The 15,644-nt window shown below is 47.7% G+C and overlaps 3 protein-coding genes across 5 annotated transcripts; 1 reads left to right on the forward strand and 2 right to left on the reverse strand.

Annotated features, from left to right (window-relative positions):
* The first annotated feature begins 242 nt into the window (after positions 1–242).
* Positions 243–6,787, forward strand: LOC103388058 (immunoglobulin superfamily DCC subclass member 3). Its single transcript, XM_025061475.1, has 14 exons — positions 243–285; positions 814–1,119; positions 1,210–1,354; positions 1,503–1,633; positions 1,754–1,891; positions 2,045–2,203; positions 4,534–4,699; positions 4,797–5,047; positions 5,299–5,463; positions 5,539–5,727; positions 5,844–5,951; positions 6,022–6,145; positions 6,498–6,594; positions 6,682–6,787. The coding sequence occupies exons 1-14, from the start codon at positions 243–245 to the stop codon at positions 6,754–6,756; spliced, it is 2,097 nt and encodes a 698-aa protein (XP_024917243.1). The 3' UTR covers positions 6,757–6,787.
* A 29-nt stretch (positions 6,788–6,816) lies between these two features.
* On the reverse strand, positions 6,817–11,747 carry LOC103388047 (gonadotropin-releasing hormone II receptor-like). Its single transcript, XM_025061537.1, has 5 exons — positions 11,613–11,747; positions 10,089–10,608; positions 9,470–9,671; positions 7,046–9,219; positions 6,817–6,926 (listed from the first exon to the last, which is right to left on the reverse strand). Exons 2-4 carry the CDS (start codon positions 10,605–10,607, stop codon positions 8,795–8,797), a joined length of 1,146 nt encoding a protein of 381 aa, XP_024917305.1. The 5' UTR covers position 10,608; positions 11,613–11,747; the 3' UTR covers positions 6,817–6,926; positions 7,046–8,794.
* A 386-nt stretch (positions 11,748–12,133) lies between these two features.
* On the reverse strand, positions 12,134–15,445 carry ttc24 (tetratricopeptide repeat domain 24). 3 transcript variants are annotated; one of them, XM_025061534.1, is made up of 13 exons: positions 15,327–15,445; positions 14,896–15,061; positions 14,520–14,813; positions 14,067–14,268; positions 13,786–13,992; positions 13,545–13,673; positions 13,304–13,425; positions 13,112–13,177; positions 12,985–13,031; positions 12,830–12,903; positions 12,624–12,698; positions 12,354–12,384; positions 12,134–12,276 (listed from the first exon to the last, which is right to left on the reverse strand). In XM_025061534.1, the coding sequence occupies exons 2-13, from the start codon at positions 15,046–15,048 to the stop codon at positions 12,165–12,167; spliced, it is 1,512 nt and encodes a 503-aa protein (XP_024917302.1). In that variant the 5' UTR covers positions 15,049–15,061; positions 15,327–15,445; the 3' UTR covers positions 12,134–12,164. The 3 variants fall into 3 exon arrangements, with proteins under 3 accessions (XP_024917302.1, XP_024917303.1, XP_024917304.1); XM_025061535.1 differs by having other exon boundaries at positions 14,896–15,112; positions 15,327–15,438; XM_025061536.1 differs by having other exon boundaries at positions 15,345–15,436.
* Between the last annotated feature and the right edge of the window lie 199 nt (positions 15,446–15,644).

Genomic DNA, 15,644 nt, shown 5'->3' on the forward strand with positions numbered 1-15,644 from the left:
GTGACAGACGAAGTTGTTTACAAACATTACTGTTAATTGACCAGAGTGGGATGAAGACGTCAACATGTGGTCTGTGGCCCAGAATCTGTACATTACAGGATTCTGCATCAGAGAGTGTGTGTGTGTGTGTGTGTTTTAAAATAGCGAATTTAATAGATGCCACATTTGGGTGAATATACAGCTTTTAAACTGTGCCAAATTACAAGATTTTACCTTTTGGGGGGGGCAGGGTGGGAGTGAGGATGAATTTCATGGTTTTGGAGTATTTTGGGGAATGGGGTCGGGGTGAGGTGGGGTCAGGGTGAGGCGGGGTCTGGCTGTGAATGGTGTCTGTTATCCCACGTTTTTTGTTTGCCATTGATACCACATGAGGTTCAGACTCGGCATGAGGTGTGGGGTCTGCAGCTCCAGACATCAGGGGTCTGGTCCTCACAGACTGGAGGGAGGGGCTGTGACATCATCCACTGTGATACGGGGTGGAGGGAGGGCTGCAGGTTTAATCATCATCATCATCATCATCATCATCATCTGGACTCAGTGATGTTTGTCATCAACATTTGTTCATTTATGAATTTGTTAAGTTTTGATTTTGTTACTGATTAATTTATCACTTTCTACTACTAGTACTAGTAGTACTAGTAAGTACTATAAACATATGCTTCAGTACTTCTCTAATACCGGTTTAAAAATCTATCACAGACTCAGTACCCGCTCTCCTTCCCTCCATCAGTACTGTGATGAAAGTCTGGAGTACTTTCAGAGTACTAAGTACTACAGTATCTCTGATACGTCGTACTTGTCTGTCCCTTCCAGGTGTGAGCGCAGCCTCAGAACTCGCCTTCATAAAGGAACCCAATGACGTCATCGCGGTGAGAGATCGCCCGCTAATGCTGGACTGTCAGGTGGAGGGGGAGGGGCCTATCTCAATCACCTGGAGGAGGAACGGCGTCCCCGTTGAGACCGGACGCAGAGCCGCCGTGCTGGCCAACGGAACGTTGCTCATCCGGAACTTCTCCAAGAGACGCGAGAGCAACGAGACTGACGCGGGCGAATACGACTGCGCCGCACAGAACCGTTACGGCATGTTGATTAGCCGCAAGGCTCGAGTCCAGCTAGCATGTGAGTGCGAGCGCTGCCCGTGTACATGTGTCCGTGGTGTCACGTCACGTGACCGGACGTTGCTCTAACATACGTATCATCTGGTCACAGCTCTGCCCAAGTTCCTGTCCCACCCGCAGTCCGTGACTGTAGACGAAGGGGGCGTGGCCAGACTCACCTGTCAGGTAAACGGGATCCCTGAGGCCAACATCACCTGGCAACGAGACCGACGCCCACTGACCACGGACGACCCCAGGTCTGTGTTTGAAAAACAGTTGATCACTTAATAAATTGACTGAACAATCGAATAATCATTTATACGAGAATATTAATAATGTTTGTTTTTTATCACAAACTCAAACTTCTTACTTACTGAAGCCTTACTGTTTCTTCTTCTCCTGCAGATACACCCTGCTGCCACACGGTGTCCTACAAATCACCAGTGTTCAGCGAACAGACGCGGGTTTGTTTCGCTGCATGGCCTCAAACATGGCCAACACTCGATACAGTGACGAGGCCCAGCTGTCAGTCACAGGTAAGAGCGCGGAGGAACAACCTGGAAGATCAGACTCAGGTCAGAAATGATGAGGTCAGAAAAAAAAAACCAGGATCTCAGACCAGCGATCTGATGTCGGCCTCTGTTTCTCTGCTACAGTGGCAGGATCCAGGATCTACCGTGAGCCCGTGATCTTGTCTGGACCTCAGAACCTCACCATCACTGTGCACCAGACGGCCATCTTGGAGTGCATCGCCACAGGAAACCCCCGTCCAATCGTGTCCTGGAGTCGCCTAGGTAACGGTTTCACCGCAGACTTCCTGTTAGTGACGAACAGAGTCAGATTGAAGTAGAACAGACAGAGCTGTGTTTGTCAGTGATAATCAGCGGTCAACAGACCTGGGTTCAGCCGAACGAAGATGACCCCTGACCTGTGTTTGGTTCCCTCAGATGGACGCTCCATCGGCGTGGAGGGGATCCAGGTCCTGGGAACAGGAAACCTGATGATCTCTGATGCCACTCTTCAACATTCTGGAGTTTACGTTTGTTCTGCCAACAGACCGGGCAGCCGTGCCAGGAGGACGGCACTGGGACGACTGGTGGTGCAAGGTGATGACATCACACATGACATAACACCTTAGACAAACCTGCAGATGCTGAGGTAGAGATGACATCACACATGACATAACACCTTAGGCAAACCTGCAGATGCTGAGCTTGTTAGGTAGAGAGAAGATGATGATGAAGATGATGATGATGAAGGTGATGAAGCTGATGAAGATGGTGATGATGATGATGAAGCTGATGAAGATGGTGATGATGATGATGAAGCTGATGAAGATGGTGATGATGATGATGAAGCTGATGAAGATGGTGATGATGGTGATGGTGAGAATTCAGGACTCTTTTCCTGGGTCTTATTGAAGGACTTTCAAGGTCCTTTTTTCAAACTTTTCAAGTACCTCACAGCTAAGAAGTAAAATAACATTTAAAAGTAAATGTCGTGATTGTTTGGTGATTGTTTGTCACCCAATCATCAACCTTCAGCACGTTCTCTTTACAGAGAGTTCCTTCCTGGTCTAAGTTAGTTAGCGTAGTTAGTCACATTAGTTATTATGGTTAGGTTAGGTTAGTTAGTCTGGTTAATATTATTAAAGTAACAGTCTTTACTTTTCGTCTTTTAAACACAATATCTAAACTTCAGCTCTGCTGTTCCTGCTGCCTATAAGTGTGTAAACACACACACTCACTCTCTCACTCTCTCGCCCTCACACACACTTCACAGTGAGTTTGCTCTCACTCTTCACCTCTGACCTCGGGGCTTCAAGAAATCAAATTTGTGATTTTATTTTTAAGCGGGGGAAAATGATAAATCAGACGAGCAGCTGAGAGTCACCTGACCTCTGACCTCATCACTGATGCGTGCAGGGGGAGGAGCTCCAGCTGCAGCGGGTCAGAGGTCAAACAGGCTTCATTGTGTGTTTGTTTCCCAGACTGAGCTTCATTAGAATATGGATTAACATGAGAAGAGAGACAAACACTTCAGACTGATGAATATGTTGTTCACACACACACACACACACACACACAGCAGAACACTGAGGCCGTGTCTCTCTGTCTTTTGTGTTGTGTGCTGCCCTTCTGTCAACACTGACCTAAAAACTGAGTCTAATGAGGAGAAATATAAAACATCTGCTCAGTCTGAAGACAAAACCTTCACAGTGACGTCAGTAAAAGTAAAAGACGAGGAATGAAAGTCTACAAACAACAACTGACGCTAAATGAGGTCCAAATAGTTAAAAAGTAAGAAATATCAGGCTGTAATTTGACTACAGGTTTGGTGAAAAAAAAATATAGAAAGTTAGATGAATAAAATTATATATATTTCATATGTTCCTTTACAAAGTGATACACAGAAATAATCAGGCTGTAATTTGACTACAGGTTTGGTAAAAAAAAAATATAGAAAGTTAGCTGAATAAATATATATATATTTCATAAGTTTCTTTTACGAAGTGATACACAGAAATAAGTAGAAGTAAATCCAAAATATGTAAAATAAAAAAATATAAATAAAACCATAGAATATCCAAAGGTTTTCCACAAATCGTTATTGAAGATTTATGAGATTTTATCACTGAGTCCAGCACCAGTCAAAAAAAAAAATCAAAAATAATGAAGATAACAACAACATCTCACTCTGCGTGTGTGTGTGTGTGTGAATCATGTGTGTATTTTGCTCTTGAACATGACATGTTGAAGGAGGTCAACTCACACCCGCGATGGATGTGTGTGTGTGTGTGTGTGTGTGTCGTCTGGTCTCACGTCACCCTCACGTCCCTGTTAATGACTCCCCCTCCTTCTGCTCCTCTTCACCCTGTCTCCCCTCTGACCTCTGACCTCACACACATACAGATTCAGATGAAGAGGGTGGAGCCTGAGGACTGAGGTCCTGTGGGGACACATGCGTGTGCTCTGTCCCTCTGTGACCGTGGAGACGGAGTGTGTGTGTGTGTGAGGCGAGACAGCACCTGCCTGTCTGCTGGAGAGGATGTGTGTGTGTGTGTGTGTGTGTGTGAGATTAATAGAGTGAGAGAGGTCAGAGGTCAGTTCAAGTTCACATAAGTTGAATTTCTTTGTCTCATGACACAGATGATTGTTTACCACTGCCCTCTGCTGGACAGCTGAGGACTCCTGCAGTAGTGTGGCAGACAAGAGTGGTTTTATGACGTCTGCACAGCCATGTTAACATGATCATAAAAACAACAACAAACGGATGTTTTACTCTAAGTTTTTATCTTTTAGAAGATAATATACCAAACATTCTTTTTACTTTACTATCTTTTAGAAGATAATATACCAAACATTCTTTTTACTATCAATTAGAATAATAATCTCTAATAATCTCTCTATCTTCACATGTCCCTGTCTCCCTGCAGCTCCTCCAGAGTTTGTGCAGTGGCCGCAGTCTGTCTCCAGACCAACAGGGGGCAGTGCTGTGTTCAGCTGCACAGCCACAGGCGTCCCTGAACCTCACCTCATCTGGCTGAAGAACGGCAAACTGCTGACACCTAGTGGAAATGTCAAACTCACCAACGCCAACACGTACGACCCAGCAGAAAAGAACTACGGTTTCTGATGTCAGACAGATGACATCATTGGTGACATCATAACATCTATTTATTTATTTTTCTCTCTGCAGGACACTCGCCATCACTCGCATCACAGCCAACGACGAGGCCATCTACCAGTGCATCGCTGAAAACAGCGCCGGCACCAACCAGGCCAGCGCTCGACTGGCCATCAGCCAGGGGCCCGAGCTACCCGAGGCCCCGGAAGGCGTCCGGGCCACGCCCCTCAGCTTCAGCAGCCTACGACTGAGCTGGGACACACCCACAGAGAGCGGTGGCCAGCATATTATCGGATATGTCCTGCACATAAGACGACTGGGAGGTGAGACAGCTCTGACAATATTATCAGTTGGTCCAGTCACCATCGACCAATCACAGTCCAGGACTGATGATCTGAACACCTCCAGCATCAGAATACTTTGATTCTTATTCTGACGGATTAAAAACAAACTTCATCAGATATATTTCAGGTGTTCTTTCATCCAGACAAATATTTAGACACTTCAAAATATCTCTTGAGGTCACTGTCCAGTCGGTAACCTCACTCACGACCTCTGACCTGTGTGATCTCAGAGCCTGACAGTGCGGAGCTGCAGGAGGCGGTCAGTAAATCCACCTTCTCACACGACTTCAACAACCTGGAGGCAGCGACCACGTACTCCATCTACCTGAAGGCCTACTCTGCTGAGGGTGGCAGTCGGAGCTCCGCCCCCGTCATCACAACCACCAAGGGAGGAGGTGAGTCCGCCCAGACGTCATGACCTCTCACCTGTTCGCCGACCACTAACACGTTTGTCTGTCCGTGCGCCTCAGTGCCGACTCCTCCCAGTTTCTTCACCAAGGTTCTGAACCAGACAGCGATGCAGGTTTACTGGGACCTTCCCTCTAAACCGGGACAGCTGGAAGGCTTCCGACTGGAATACCGTGGCGTTTCCAACCCCAACATCCAGGGACAGGAAACGTTTCCGGGACACATCAACACACACACCATCTCCCACCTGGGTCAGTACCACAGGATGAATCATGTCAGATACCAATACTGGCTGACATGTCGTCCAGTTTGTCAGTGTTTGTGCTAAGCTAGGCTAGGCTAACCTGAGGATGTTTCCTGTTAACAGAACCCGCCACTGTCTACGAGATCCTGCTGGTGGCGTTCAACGGAAACGGAGACAGTGTGTCCAACCGCCGTCTGGTGTCTCTGGCAGACCAAGGGAAGAGCGCAGCAGGTGGGAACTCTGACCTTTGACCCCACCCTGTCCTCTAAATGACCCCACTGACCCTGTCTCTGTTTCTCAGCTGGTGCCACTTGTAACTGTAACCAGTCGGATGGTTCGATGTCCACTGTCCTGGTGGGCGTTCACAGTGGTCTGGCCTGCATCCTGTGCTGCCTGCTCTTCATCCTGCTGGGCTACAGACGAAGGTCAGAACCTCAGCATCGTGGTCATCGTCACCATCATAGTCATTTACATCCCCATCACTGACATCATCATCACCTGCTCTTCATCCAGCAGGGTCACAGAAGGTCCATCACCTGCTCTTCATCCAGCAGGGTCGCAGAAGGTCAGAACCTCATCACCATCATCATAATTATCAACGTGATGATGTCAGGGATAACTGGTGTCACCATCATCGTGTCCTCCATGACATCATCAACATCATCATCATCATCGTCGCCTACTGTTCATTCTGTAGAACTACCTCGTCACTCTTGTCATTCTCATCATCATCATCATCAGTGACATCATCAGTGACATCACCTGTTGTTTCCACAGCTTGTTCTGTAGAAAAGCAGCAAACTGGGAGGCTCCGCCCATTAATGGTGTCAGAGGTCATAAAGGTCATGTATCTGAGAGCATCGAACTGAACCAGGTAACACACACACACACACACACACATACATACACACACACACAGCTAGTCAAATTCACTGACCAACCGTTTCTGTTCCACTCACAGAGATGTGACTCCGCCCCTCCTCCTGTGATGGTCATGGTGGAGCCGAACTCGCCTGTCCAATCAGGCACTGGATAAACCCTCAGAGCTCCGCCTCCTCCCCCGCCCCCCCGCTCCTTAGCTCTAGCTGACGTCTGCTCCTCTGCTCCTGATGATGATGAAAATGTCTGAAACCAAAGTTCAGTTCTTCTGCTGCCGTCGTTACACGAACACAAGTCACATGATCACGTTTGACCTCTTGACACTTCCTGTTGAAACCAAAACAGTTTTACTCACCGTCTGTGCTGAACAAGGACCAGGTCCCGACCTTTTCAGATCCACCTGAGGGGGCGCTGGTCCCTCCTCTGAGGACCCCGCCTCAGCTCACCTGGGTCTGCAGAGGTCACGGACCCTGCTTTATCCTGTTCACTGGTCACTTGTGGTCAGGATGTAGAGGACACGGAGCGTCAGCTAGTCGCCCCACCCACGTCACCACCTCCAAAGAGAGATACCTCCGCTGCTGGTCACCGACCCGAACCAAAAGGCTCCTCTGGGCCACGTTGCCATTTTTTTTCTACCTCGAGTGCCAATGCTAACGCCATGACCCCGCCCTCCTGATCCCGCCCCCCTGACTGAGCTTTGAGTGTGTTTGAGTGTTGAACCAATGAGCTGCTGCAGGTCACATGACCTCCGGGACAGACGTGTCCCCAGTCTGTTGGACAGTTTGAGAATGAAGGGATGGAAGAGTGCCCCTGCTGGTCGTCGGATTGCTTTTTTATGATGTCAGTGATTTTTTTCTGTAAAAGTCCACAGCTGCCTTTAAAAGAAGCTCCCGGTCGAGGACCAGCCAAATTTAAGAATTTAAACATTGAAGAAATATAATGATGTAATAATGGAAAAACAGCTGAAAAACGTCCAAAGATGAAAAAAATGGTTTCCATTACAAACGGTTTGTTTTCCCAGTTGAAAAACAAACAAAACCAAAACACTTTTATATTTCAAACCGTATTTTCTTAGAATGAGTCCAAACCAAAAGAGTCAGAATTATATAAACCTGTCAACAAGTAGATACTTACAGATGCTGTTTCATAGTTTATAATAAAAAAATAAAAAAACACTGAGAGGAACTGCCAGAACACAGACAGGTTCTAATAACAGCTGTTATTAACAGTTAGTATCGTTTGGTAATAACTCATTAATAACCTCAGGATGCCTGGAGAAACACCACAGGTTCTCTGTGTTCACACTAAGGTTGAATGTCTTTACAGCTTCTGTCTCTGCTGCTGACAGTGACCTGAAGACCAAGAGCTCTGGAACAGACTTTAGAAACCAGAAAAAAACTTCAGAGACACAGTGACTCTGAAGACCAGACCGACCAAAAAGAGGAGAAACCGGAATATTCTAAAACATGTACTCCTTTTACTATTTACTAAAATAGATCTGTGTTGAGTCTCGTGTCATTTCACCAAGTTTTTTGTGTCTGTTGTGGAGCCTCAGGTCAAAGGTCACTGTCTGCTCAGAGCTCGTTCTTTTTAAATGTTCTTTTTCTAGAACTTTCTTCTTTCAGTTCCTTATTCTCACGTTGCTGCCGTTCTGCAGTGACGAGGAATGTCTGCCAAAATAATGAAACATTCGTGACGTTTTTGTTTTTTTACAATTATTGTTTATATTATTGATTCTGTTTTAAATATGTTCGACTTTGGTTTAGGTCGTAGATTTAGATATTAAAGCTGAAGGAAACTGAAAAAAGGTTAAGTAAAAAAAAAGCGTAGGAAAAGAAAACTGTAGACGTATAGGATGAAGCTAGGACCAATGAGAAAAGTCAGGCTTTAATGTTTCAAATTTGATTTTTCAATAATGTGTCGCAACAAATACGTCAAAGCTTTAAAGAGAACAGGAAGTGAGAAATAACATGGGTCTCCTCAATGCCTCTCATGTTAATGATTAAGATGAAGATGATGAAGATGATGATGATGACTTGTCGACATATAAAGCCAAATAAACTCTGTAGAAACCGTCTGAAGTTTCCTCGTCTACAGCCAATCAGAGCAGCTGAATATGAATTGTTTAATTGATTAATCATGCATTACCATTTCTGTGATTGGTCAGTTCAAGCTCAGCGTCCTCAGCGACAGGTTCAAGTGCCCCGATTGGTCAACGTCAGTGTCCTCTCCTCCGAACGCTGGGTCTTTGGTCTGGCGGTCGATGGCGGATTTGGACTGGTTCCGTCTTTGTCCGATTTCTGGTGCGGAAGCCTCGGTGCGGAGCTGGCACCGCGGTGGCAGCAGGCGGCGATATCAGCCCTGAAGGACGGTGTGTAGAAGCCGTAGATGACGGGGTCGCAGCAGGTGTTCAGGTTCCCAAACAGGAAGAGCGCGTGGTGGACGTATTCTGGCGTGACCTGCACCATGTCGGGCTGGAACCAGTACCAGATGCCCAGAAGGTAGTAGGGTGTCCAGCAGACGATGAAGGACAGCACGATGACCACCGTCATCTTCAGAGTCTTCATCCGAGCCTTGGGGATGATGTCGGTGCCGCTGCGCCGCAGGTAAGACTCACCATCTGAAAGAGAGGAAGAGGCTGCGATGGTGATGTCACGGCAACTATTTCAAAGCTAGTGCTAGTTTAACAAGACGAGTGAGACAGGTGAGAGATGCTAGTTTAACAAGACGAGTGAGACAGATGAGAGAGGAAGAGAGTGTCCAGTCCAGGTCAGGGACCAAAAGGGCTAACGTCCAAGTCTGAGCCACAGGAGAAAAGTCTGAGTCTGAGTCAGGGTTCGAGTCAGTGAACGGTTGACTCTCAGACGTACCCGTCTCCCTCATGTGCTGCCGGTGAATGTGCAGAAGGATCTGACTGTAGCAGCAGCTCATCACCAACAGGGGGAGCACATACAGAGACGTGAAGTGGAACATGTTGTAGAGGGTTTCCTGCCAACGGTGAATGAAACTGCCGTGGGACGCACACTGAGTGAAGTTCATGCCGTCCACGGACACCGTCCTGAAGACCAGCAGCTGCAGAGAGAGAGAGAGAGAGAGAGAGAGAGAGAGAGAGAGAGAGAGGGGGACGGGTGAGAGCAGCTTCACCTCCATCAGATCAAGAGACCTCACATTCTCACAGTCAGCACTTAGCCTGAGCTAACAGCAGGAAGTTTCCATAACAAATCCTGACAACATTCCTAACGAGATTTAGAGAGAACGGAGCTGCTGCTGCGAGAGCGCAGGAAAAATGTGCTCCTGTGAAACCACCGGTGATTTTCCTCAATTCACCGGCCGTTAAAGTACGAGGGTCGTGACCCAGTGGGCGACTGCTGATGTTAAATGTTATTATTTGACAGGTGAGAACGTTAACGAGCAGTCACTGATTATACAGGAGTCATGTCAACGTGTTTACATAATGGTGTGAAAGCTCTGCTGTGATTGGTCAGAGACCTGCGGCGATGCAAACAGCAGGCTGAGACTCCAGGCCAGCAGGAGCAGGTGGCGATTCCTGTGGCGGGCGCTCAGCGCGTCCAGCGGGTGCAGGATGGCACGATGGCGGTCCAGACTGATGACGACCAGGATGAAGGCGGCGGCGTGCATGGCGAACAGCTTCAGGAAGCAGAGCAGCTTACAGAGGGCGTCGCCGCCGTACCACTGCACCGTCACGTTCCACACCGCATCCAGAGGCATCACCACGAACGTCATCATCAGGTCAGCTGACGCCAGACTCAGCATCAGGGGCCGCAGATGGGACGCCAGCCTCCGGCCACGCCCGCACCACACGCTGACCAGTAGGGCCAAGTTACTGCAGGCGGCAAACAGGAAGAGGACGAAGGTGATGCCGACCCGGAACTGAGCCGCACGAGTAAACCGAGGAGCCTCCCAGTCTGAGAGACAGGCATGCTGGGAAGTATTGCAAGGGGGCGGGGCCAACGATGACGGGATCAGGACGGACAGATTATCTGACATCCTGCGGAGAGACAAAGAAGATCAAAGAGTTGAATTATCCCAGAGTTGAACTGAGGTTTTCCCTGAGACCACACAGAGGTCAGGAGGCGGGAACTACAGGGTTAACCTCGTGGTTAGTGGTTAGTGGTTAGTTAACACAAATGATTCAAAGATCAGCCCTGAAAAAATAACAAATATCTGTGATACTGTTGAACAGACACACACACGCACAGGTCAGGTTACAGCACACACAGACAACACAGTTATTTTTACCTGCAGGGTGTGTGTGTGTGTGTGTATTTGACGAATCCATGGTTAAAGGAGCAGTTACATTTTTTAACAAACTCAGTGACGCAGAAATAACAGTGTATTAACATTATTGTTAAACAAAAGGAAAGAAAAGTTTGTAATCGACTTCATCGTCTTTAACTCAGTGACACAAACTGACCACACGAGGCAGGAGTGGACCAGCAGCTCCTGTGACCCAGTCAGTCTAAATCACTGATTTTCTCTGTGGACTATGGTGTGATTTCCTACTCTGCTGACTCGATTAACTTGTAACTAAGATGTTTTCAAACACATAAGTTGATGGAGAAAATGAAAGAGTGACGGCTGACTGTGATCATGACTGACAGTTTTCTCTGGGCTGAGTACGTGTGTATTTTCTTTGTCCAGTTTTCTGTTCAGGAGAGTTTCCTGCCAAAACCAATGTTTGCATTGAAAGTTAGCTGCTGTTTCTAGCTGCAGGTGGCGCTAACAGCACAGTCAGCCCTGACTCTGTGTGTGTGTGTGTGATATACGACCTCACCTCGTAACTTCTGGACTTCCAGTTTAATCTAAATTGGACCGACCTCTGTCCAATCCAAATGCCTCCTAATCCTGACCAGATTATTCCTGATTATTACCGACGTGGACAGTCTTCATACTGACCAGAACATGACCAGGATTTAAAGTCTTGGTTCTGGATCACAGAATCTGTACTCTTTAACATTTTAAGGACACACACACACACACACACACACATACCTGTATCTCTGCTCCTCATGGTCTCTAACTCATCTGAACCAGTAGAACTCCGTCAGAGTGTGATCTGGTTCTGCTCCTGGTGCGGGATTCTGTCTCCAGCTGGTCCAGGTCTCTACTGAAACTGTGAGACTGTAGCGGGGAGATGGAGGTGGAGAAGGAGGAGGAGCTGTTACTGGCTGTGGTCACTGATCCCGGCTCTGGATCCCTGCTGGACTCCTGACGTAGACTCTGGTCTGTAGATGTGAATCTGACTCCTGGTTTTAAATGCCCTCCAGACGTCAGGTCGGATATGGACGTGTTCTACAGCTAAACTCTGCAGATGTCTTTAAAAAAATGACTCTTAATTTTGGCAAATCTGAAAGTTTTGGAACAGGACTTCATTTCGTCACCAGGTGGCGGTGTTTGTCTCAAACACATCTGCCATGTAGACTGAGATCCTGCTGTATCATGGTCTACACTGGACTCTCAGTCTGGGCTCTGGGTCTGGAGCGGTTTCCTGCTCGACATCCTTCTGACATGATCAGTCCAGAGATCAGTTGATGTGGACTTCATCTACATCAGAGAACAGAACCTGGACCTCAACCGTCCCACCAGAGAAGTGGCGTGTGTCAGCTCAGTGTGGCTGTTGGGCGGGGCCTCTGTCTGCTGCACCAATGACGTTTTACTGCAGGAAAGAGTAGACATTAAAGACATGTCCTGTGATGTCGTGGACGTGGACTGGACGCTTTGATTGACAGTTACCTGTTGGAGTTAGACTTCTGTCTGTCCACACCTGGAAAAAAGTATAAAGTGTAACGTAACCACTACAGTTGATGTCAAACCCTCTGTGAGCATCTTGTATTTTTTCTCTTATTCTAGTTGTTCTGATGGTTTAAAGGAATGTCTCCACTGACAGGTCACTCGTAAAGTTCATAGAGAAAACTACACCTCAAACGATGGTAGTTCTGTGTGTTACAAACACTTCCACTCATTGATTATAGGTGATAAAGTCATGAGGGTTGTTTTCTTTACCTGCATCTCCAGAAGCTCCGCCCCCTGGCTTCTCATAACGCTCCGCAGCTTCCTGTCCACCTGGAGCGTCTTCCTCTGTCCACAGTGAAGATGATCATGATTTTAACCCCATCATCACAGAGAGGTCACAGGGTCACAGAGGCCACAGGTTTAACCCCATCATCACAGAGAGGTCACAGAGGTCACAGGTAAAAGGACAGTCTCACCTGAGCGCTCCTCTCTGTTCTCATCCTGCTCCTGATTGGTTTCACTTCCTGGACTGTCTATGATGTCGGACTTTCTGCGATCAGATGATAACATCATCACATCACTCTCTGAACTCATGCATCGGTGACAGTGTGATAAACGTTAACTGACGTACAGTTCCACAGGGAAGCCTTTTGGTCGCATCCTGCCGGGGCGTGGTCTCTGAATCACAAAGACAGACCTGAGGTCGGAAAACTGTCCACAGGAAGTGACTGATGACTGGTGTGGTCACGTGATCTCACCTGCAGGTTCAGTCTTTGCAGTGATGTCATCAGCTGATCCAAGAGCTGATCCCGAATAGTAGTGTCCTGGAAAACCAGCAGACATGTTTGGAAACAGGAAGTGAAGTCGGTCAGTACTTGTTCAGGTTTTATCACTGATTCTGGTCTTGGTTCTGGTCTTAGTTCTGGTTCATTTCCAGGTGCAGGTCTTACCTCACAGTGGGAGGCTGCACTCAGAGCCTGTTTGTAGAGTTGAACCACTTTATGATGTTTCTTCTGCCTCAGGTAAAACTTAGCCAAGGACACACACACCTGCACCTGAGACAGGTGCTCCTCTATAGACAGACACACAGACAGGTCACCGACAGGTGAGACAGGTCGGAGAGACAGACAGGCCACAGATCAAATCCAGACAGGTCGGAGAGACAGACAGGCCACAAATCCGAGGACAAACCTGCGTCTGTGAATCCCTGCAGGGCGTGTATGAAGCTCTCTGCTGCCCCCTCTTCATCACCCAGCTCACTGCAAGCTACAGCCAGGTTACTGAAACAGCGAGCCTGATCTCCACGGCAGCCCAGGGAGCCTTCATACACACACATAAACACTCACTGAGTGAGTACACATACATATACAAATACCAAATAACATCAATATATAAGCCAGGAACACGGCCAACAGGTGGACGGCCGACTGACCGTAGAGTCCAGCCGCCTGTCTGTGGTACACCAGGGCAGACTTGAACTGACCCACAGAGTTCAGAGCAGCTCCCAGGTTGTGTGTGACTTTGGCCAGCAGAGGAGGCCACTGAGCGGCAGGACTCACAGCATTTTGAAAACACTGTAGCGCCTGAGGGAAACAGCGCAGTCTGCAGAAAGACACGCCCACTGATAGGTACAGCTCACCTGTGTGACATCAGTATGACATCAACAACCACATAACCAATCAGCTCATCGACTGTCAATCACAGAGTCATTACCCAGAATCCTTGGCTCGCTGATGCCGTGGGTCAAGGACAGACACTCGTCTAGCACGCCTGTGATGTCATCACTACTGAACTGCTGTGATTGGATCATATGATTTCCCGCCTGCTTCAGGGCAGCGGCTGCAGAGTGTAACATGTCAGCCATTTTGTAGCTTTCTGCAGCGCGGAGGAAACCCTGGACCGCCAGAGACCAGTCCTGAAAACACACAAAAAAAAATCCTGAAGATGTTGATGAAGATGAAATCATTTCAGAATAAACAGAAACAAAAAATCCTGAAGATGTTGATGAAGATTCAGAATAAACAGAAAGACAGAAACCTGGTTCTGACCAGGTTCAGTTCAAACCTAGCTCATGGTACAGTTTCTGGTCTTGGTTAGACCTCTGACCTAGTTTCTCATTCTGGGTGTGACCTTTGTGTCGGGTTTGGACCTGGTTCTAGTTCTGACCTGGGTCCTGCTGTAGCAATGGCCCATCTCCATGCAGGCGTCTCCCTCGCTGCCTCCATCTCCCTGTGACCTGTACAGCTGAGCAGCCTGCAGGAAGTGGGCGGCAGCCTCAGTGCTCTGACCCAGTGCATTGTGGGCCAGTGCGAAGTTGAACTGAAGGTCTGGGAGCCGCTCGGCCTTTGGACCGGACTGAGCTCGCCGCAAGAATTCCAGACCCTTCTGAGGCTGTCCTGATTCTACATAAGCCGCACCGAGGTTGTAGGTACAAGCCCGGACCACCCGAGAGTCCTGCAGCTGAAAGAAGAGCATGATGGGAGATTGACCAGACCCTGATCATGTGACACTCACACATCTGATGTACAGTACATGACCTCACCTGCTTTGCAGATTTTAAAGCGTCCTTGAAGCAGGTGACAGCGTAACTGTGACGTTGTTCGGTCAGAGCTCGATGGCCCGCGTTTGTCAGCTCTTCAATCCCCTTCATTGTTTTTGTCTTTTTCCCACCAGAGGCCGCCGCATCAGACGCCATGACTGATCAGACACTTGGATCGAGTTGGAGCAGACTTTAATAAGTTGACTGACTTAACAGTTATCTTTAAAAATGACACATTTTAATGTCATTATCAACAACAGCCTGCTGGACACAGTGACCTACAAGTACGATTACTATTTCAATGATGGAAAATCGCTGACATCAATCTCTAACAAACTGAAATTGGATGCTAACATAAACAGAACTACCACATATTATATTAAAAATGCTAGTACGGTAACCGATATAAAAAACAACAAAACAACACTACTCACCTGGTTCCAACAAAATACCTTTTTTCTCGAATGAATATTTTGCGACTGTGTTTCTGTATTTTGTGTCTCTTTCCTCCTCCAAAGTTTGACTCTGTTGCTGCGGCAACCCGGAAGTGACGGAAGTTGTGGCGATAGTAAAGTTTTAATGTCCTCTTAAATTACGTTTCCCCCCGGGCACGGTGGGTGTCAGGCAACGGCTTAAAACACTACCTTAACCACAAGGCCTTGCGATATCTAACAGATCCAATCAGAGCAGCGTATGGGACCACGGACTAATCAGATGGCAGCGGGAGCTTTCAAACTTTAGACAGGAAGCGT

Source organism: Cynoglossus semilaevis, chromosome 13, assembly GCF_000523025.1.
Source record: "Cynoglossus semilaevis isolate Cse_v1.0 chromosome 13, Cse_v1.0, whole genome shotgun sequence".
NCBI lineage: Eukaryota > Metazoa > Chordata > Actinopteri > Pleuronectiformes > Cynoglossidae > Cynoglossus > Cynoglossus semilaevis.

Excerpts from the sequence above, each read along its gene's own strand:
- LOC103388058 (XM_025061475.1), top strand. The coding sequence starts at position 243 with ATGAATTTCATGGTTTTGGAGTATTTTGGGGAATGGGGTCGGG. Across the intron at positions 4,700-4,796 it reads AAACTCACCAACGCCAACAC|GACACTCGCCATCACTCGCA; the intron begins GTACGACCCAGC and ends TTCTCTCTGCAG. Across the intron at positions 6,146-6,497 it reads CTGCTGGGCTACAGACGAAG|CTTGTTCTGTAGAAAAGCAG; the intron begins GTCAGAACCTCA and ends TTGTTTCCACAG.
- LOC103388047 (XM_025061537.1), bottom strand. The coding sequence starts at position 10,607 with ATGTCAGATAATCTGTCCGTCCTGATCCCGTCATCGTTGGCCCCGCCC. Across the intron at positions 9,672-10,088 it reads TGCTGTTTGCATCGCCGCAG|CTGCTGGTCTTCAGGACGGT; the intron begins GTCTCTGACCAA and ends CTCTCTCTGCAG. Across the intron at positions 9,220-9,469 it reads GCAGCACATGAGGGAGACGG|ATGGTGAGTCTTACCTGCGG; the intron begins GTACGTCTGAGA and ends CCTCTCTTTCAG.
- ttc24 (XM_025061534.1), bottom strand. The coding sequence starts at position 15,048 with ATGGCGTCTGATGCGGCGGCCTCTGGTGGGAAAAAGACAAAAACAATG. Across the intron at positions 13,674-13,785 it reads ACAGGCGGCTGGACTCTACG|GCTCCCTGGGCTGCCGTGGA; the intron begins GTCAGTCGGCCG and ends GTGTGTATGAAG. Across the intron at positions 12,277-12,353 it reads CAGAAGTCTAACTCCAACAG|TAAAACGTCATTGGTGCAGC; the intron begins GTAACTGTCAAT and ends TCTTTCCTGCAG.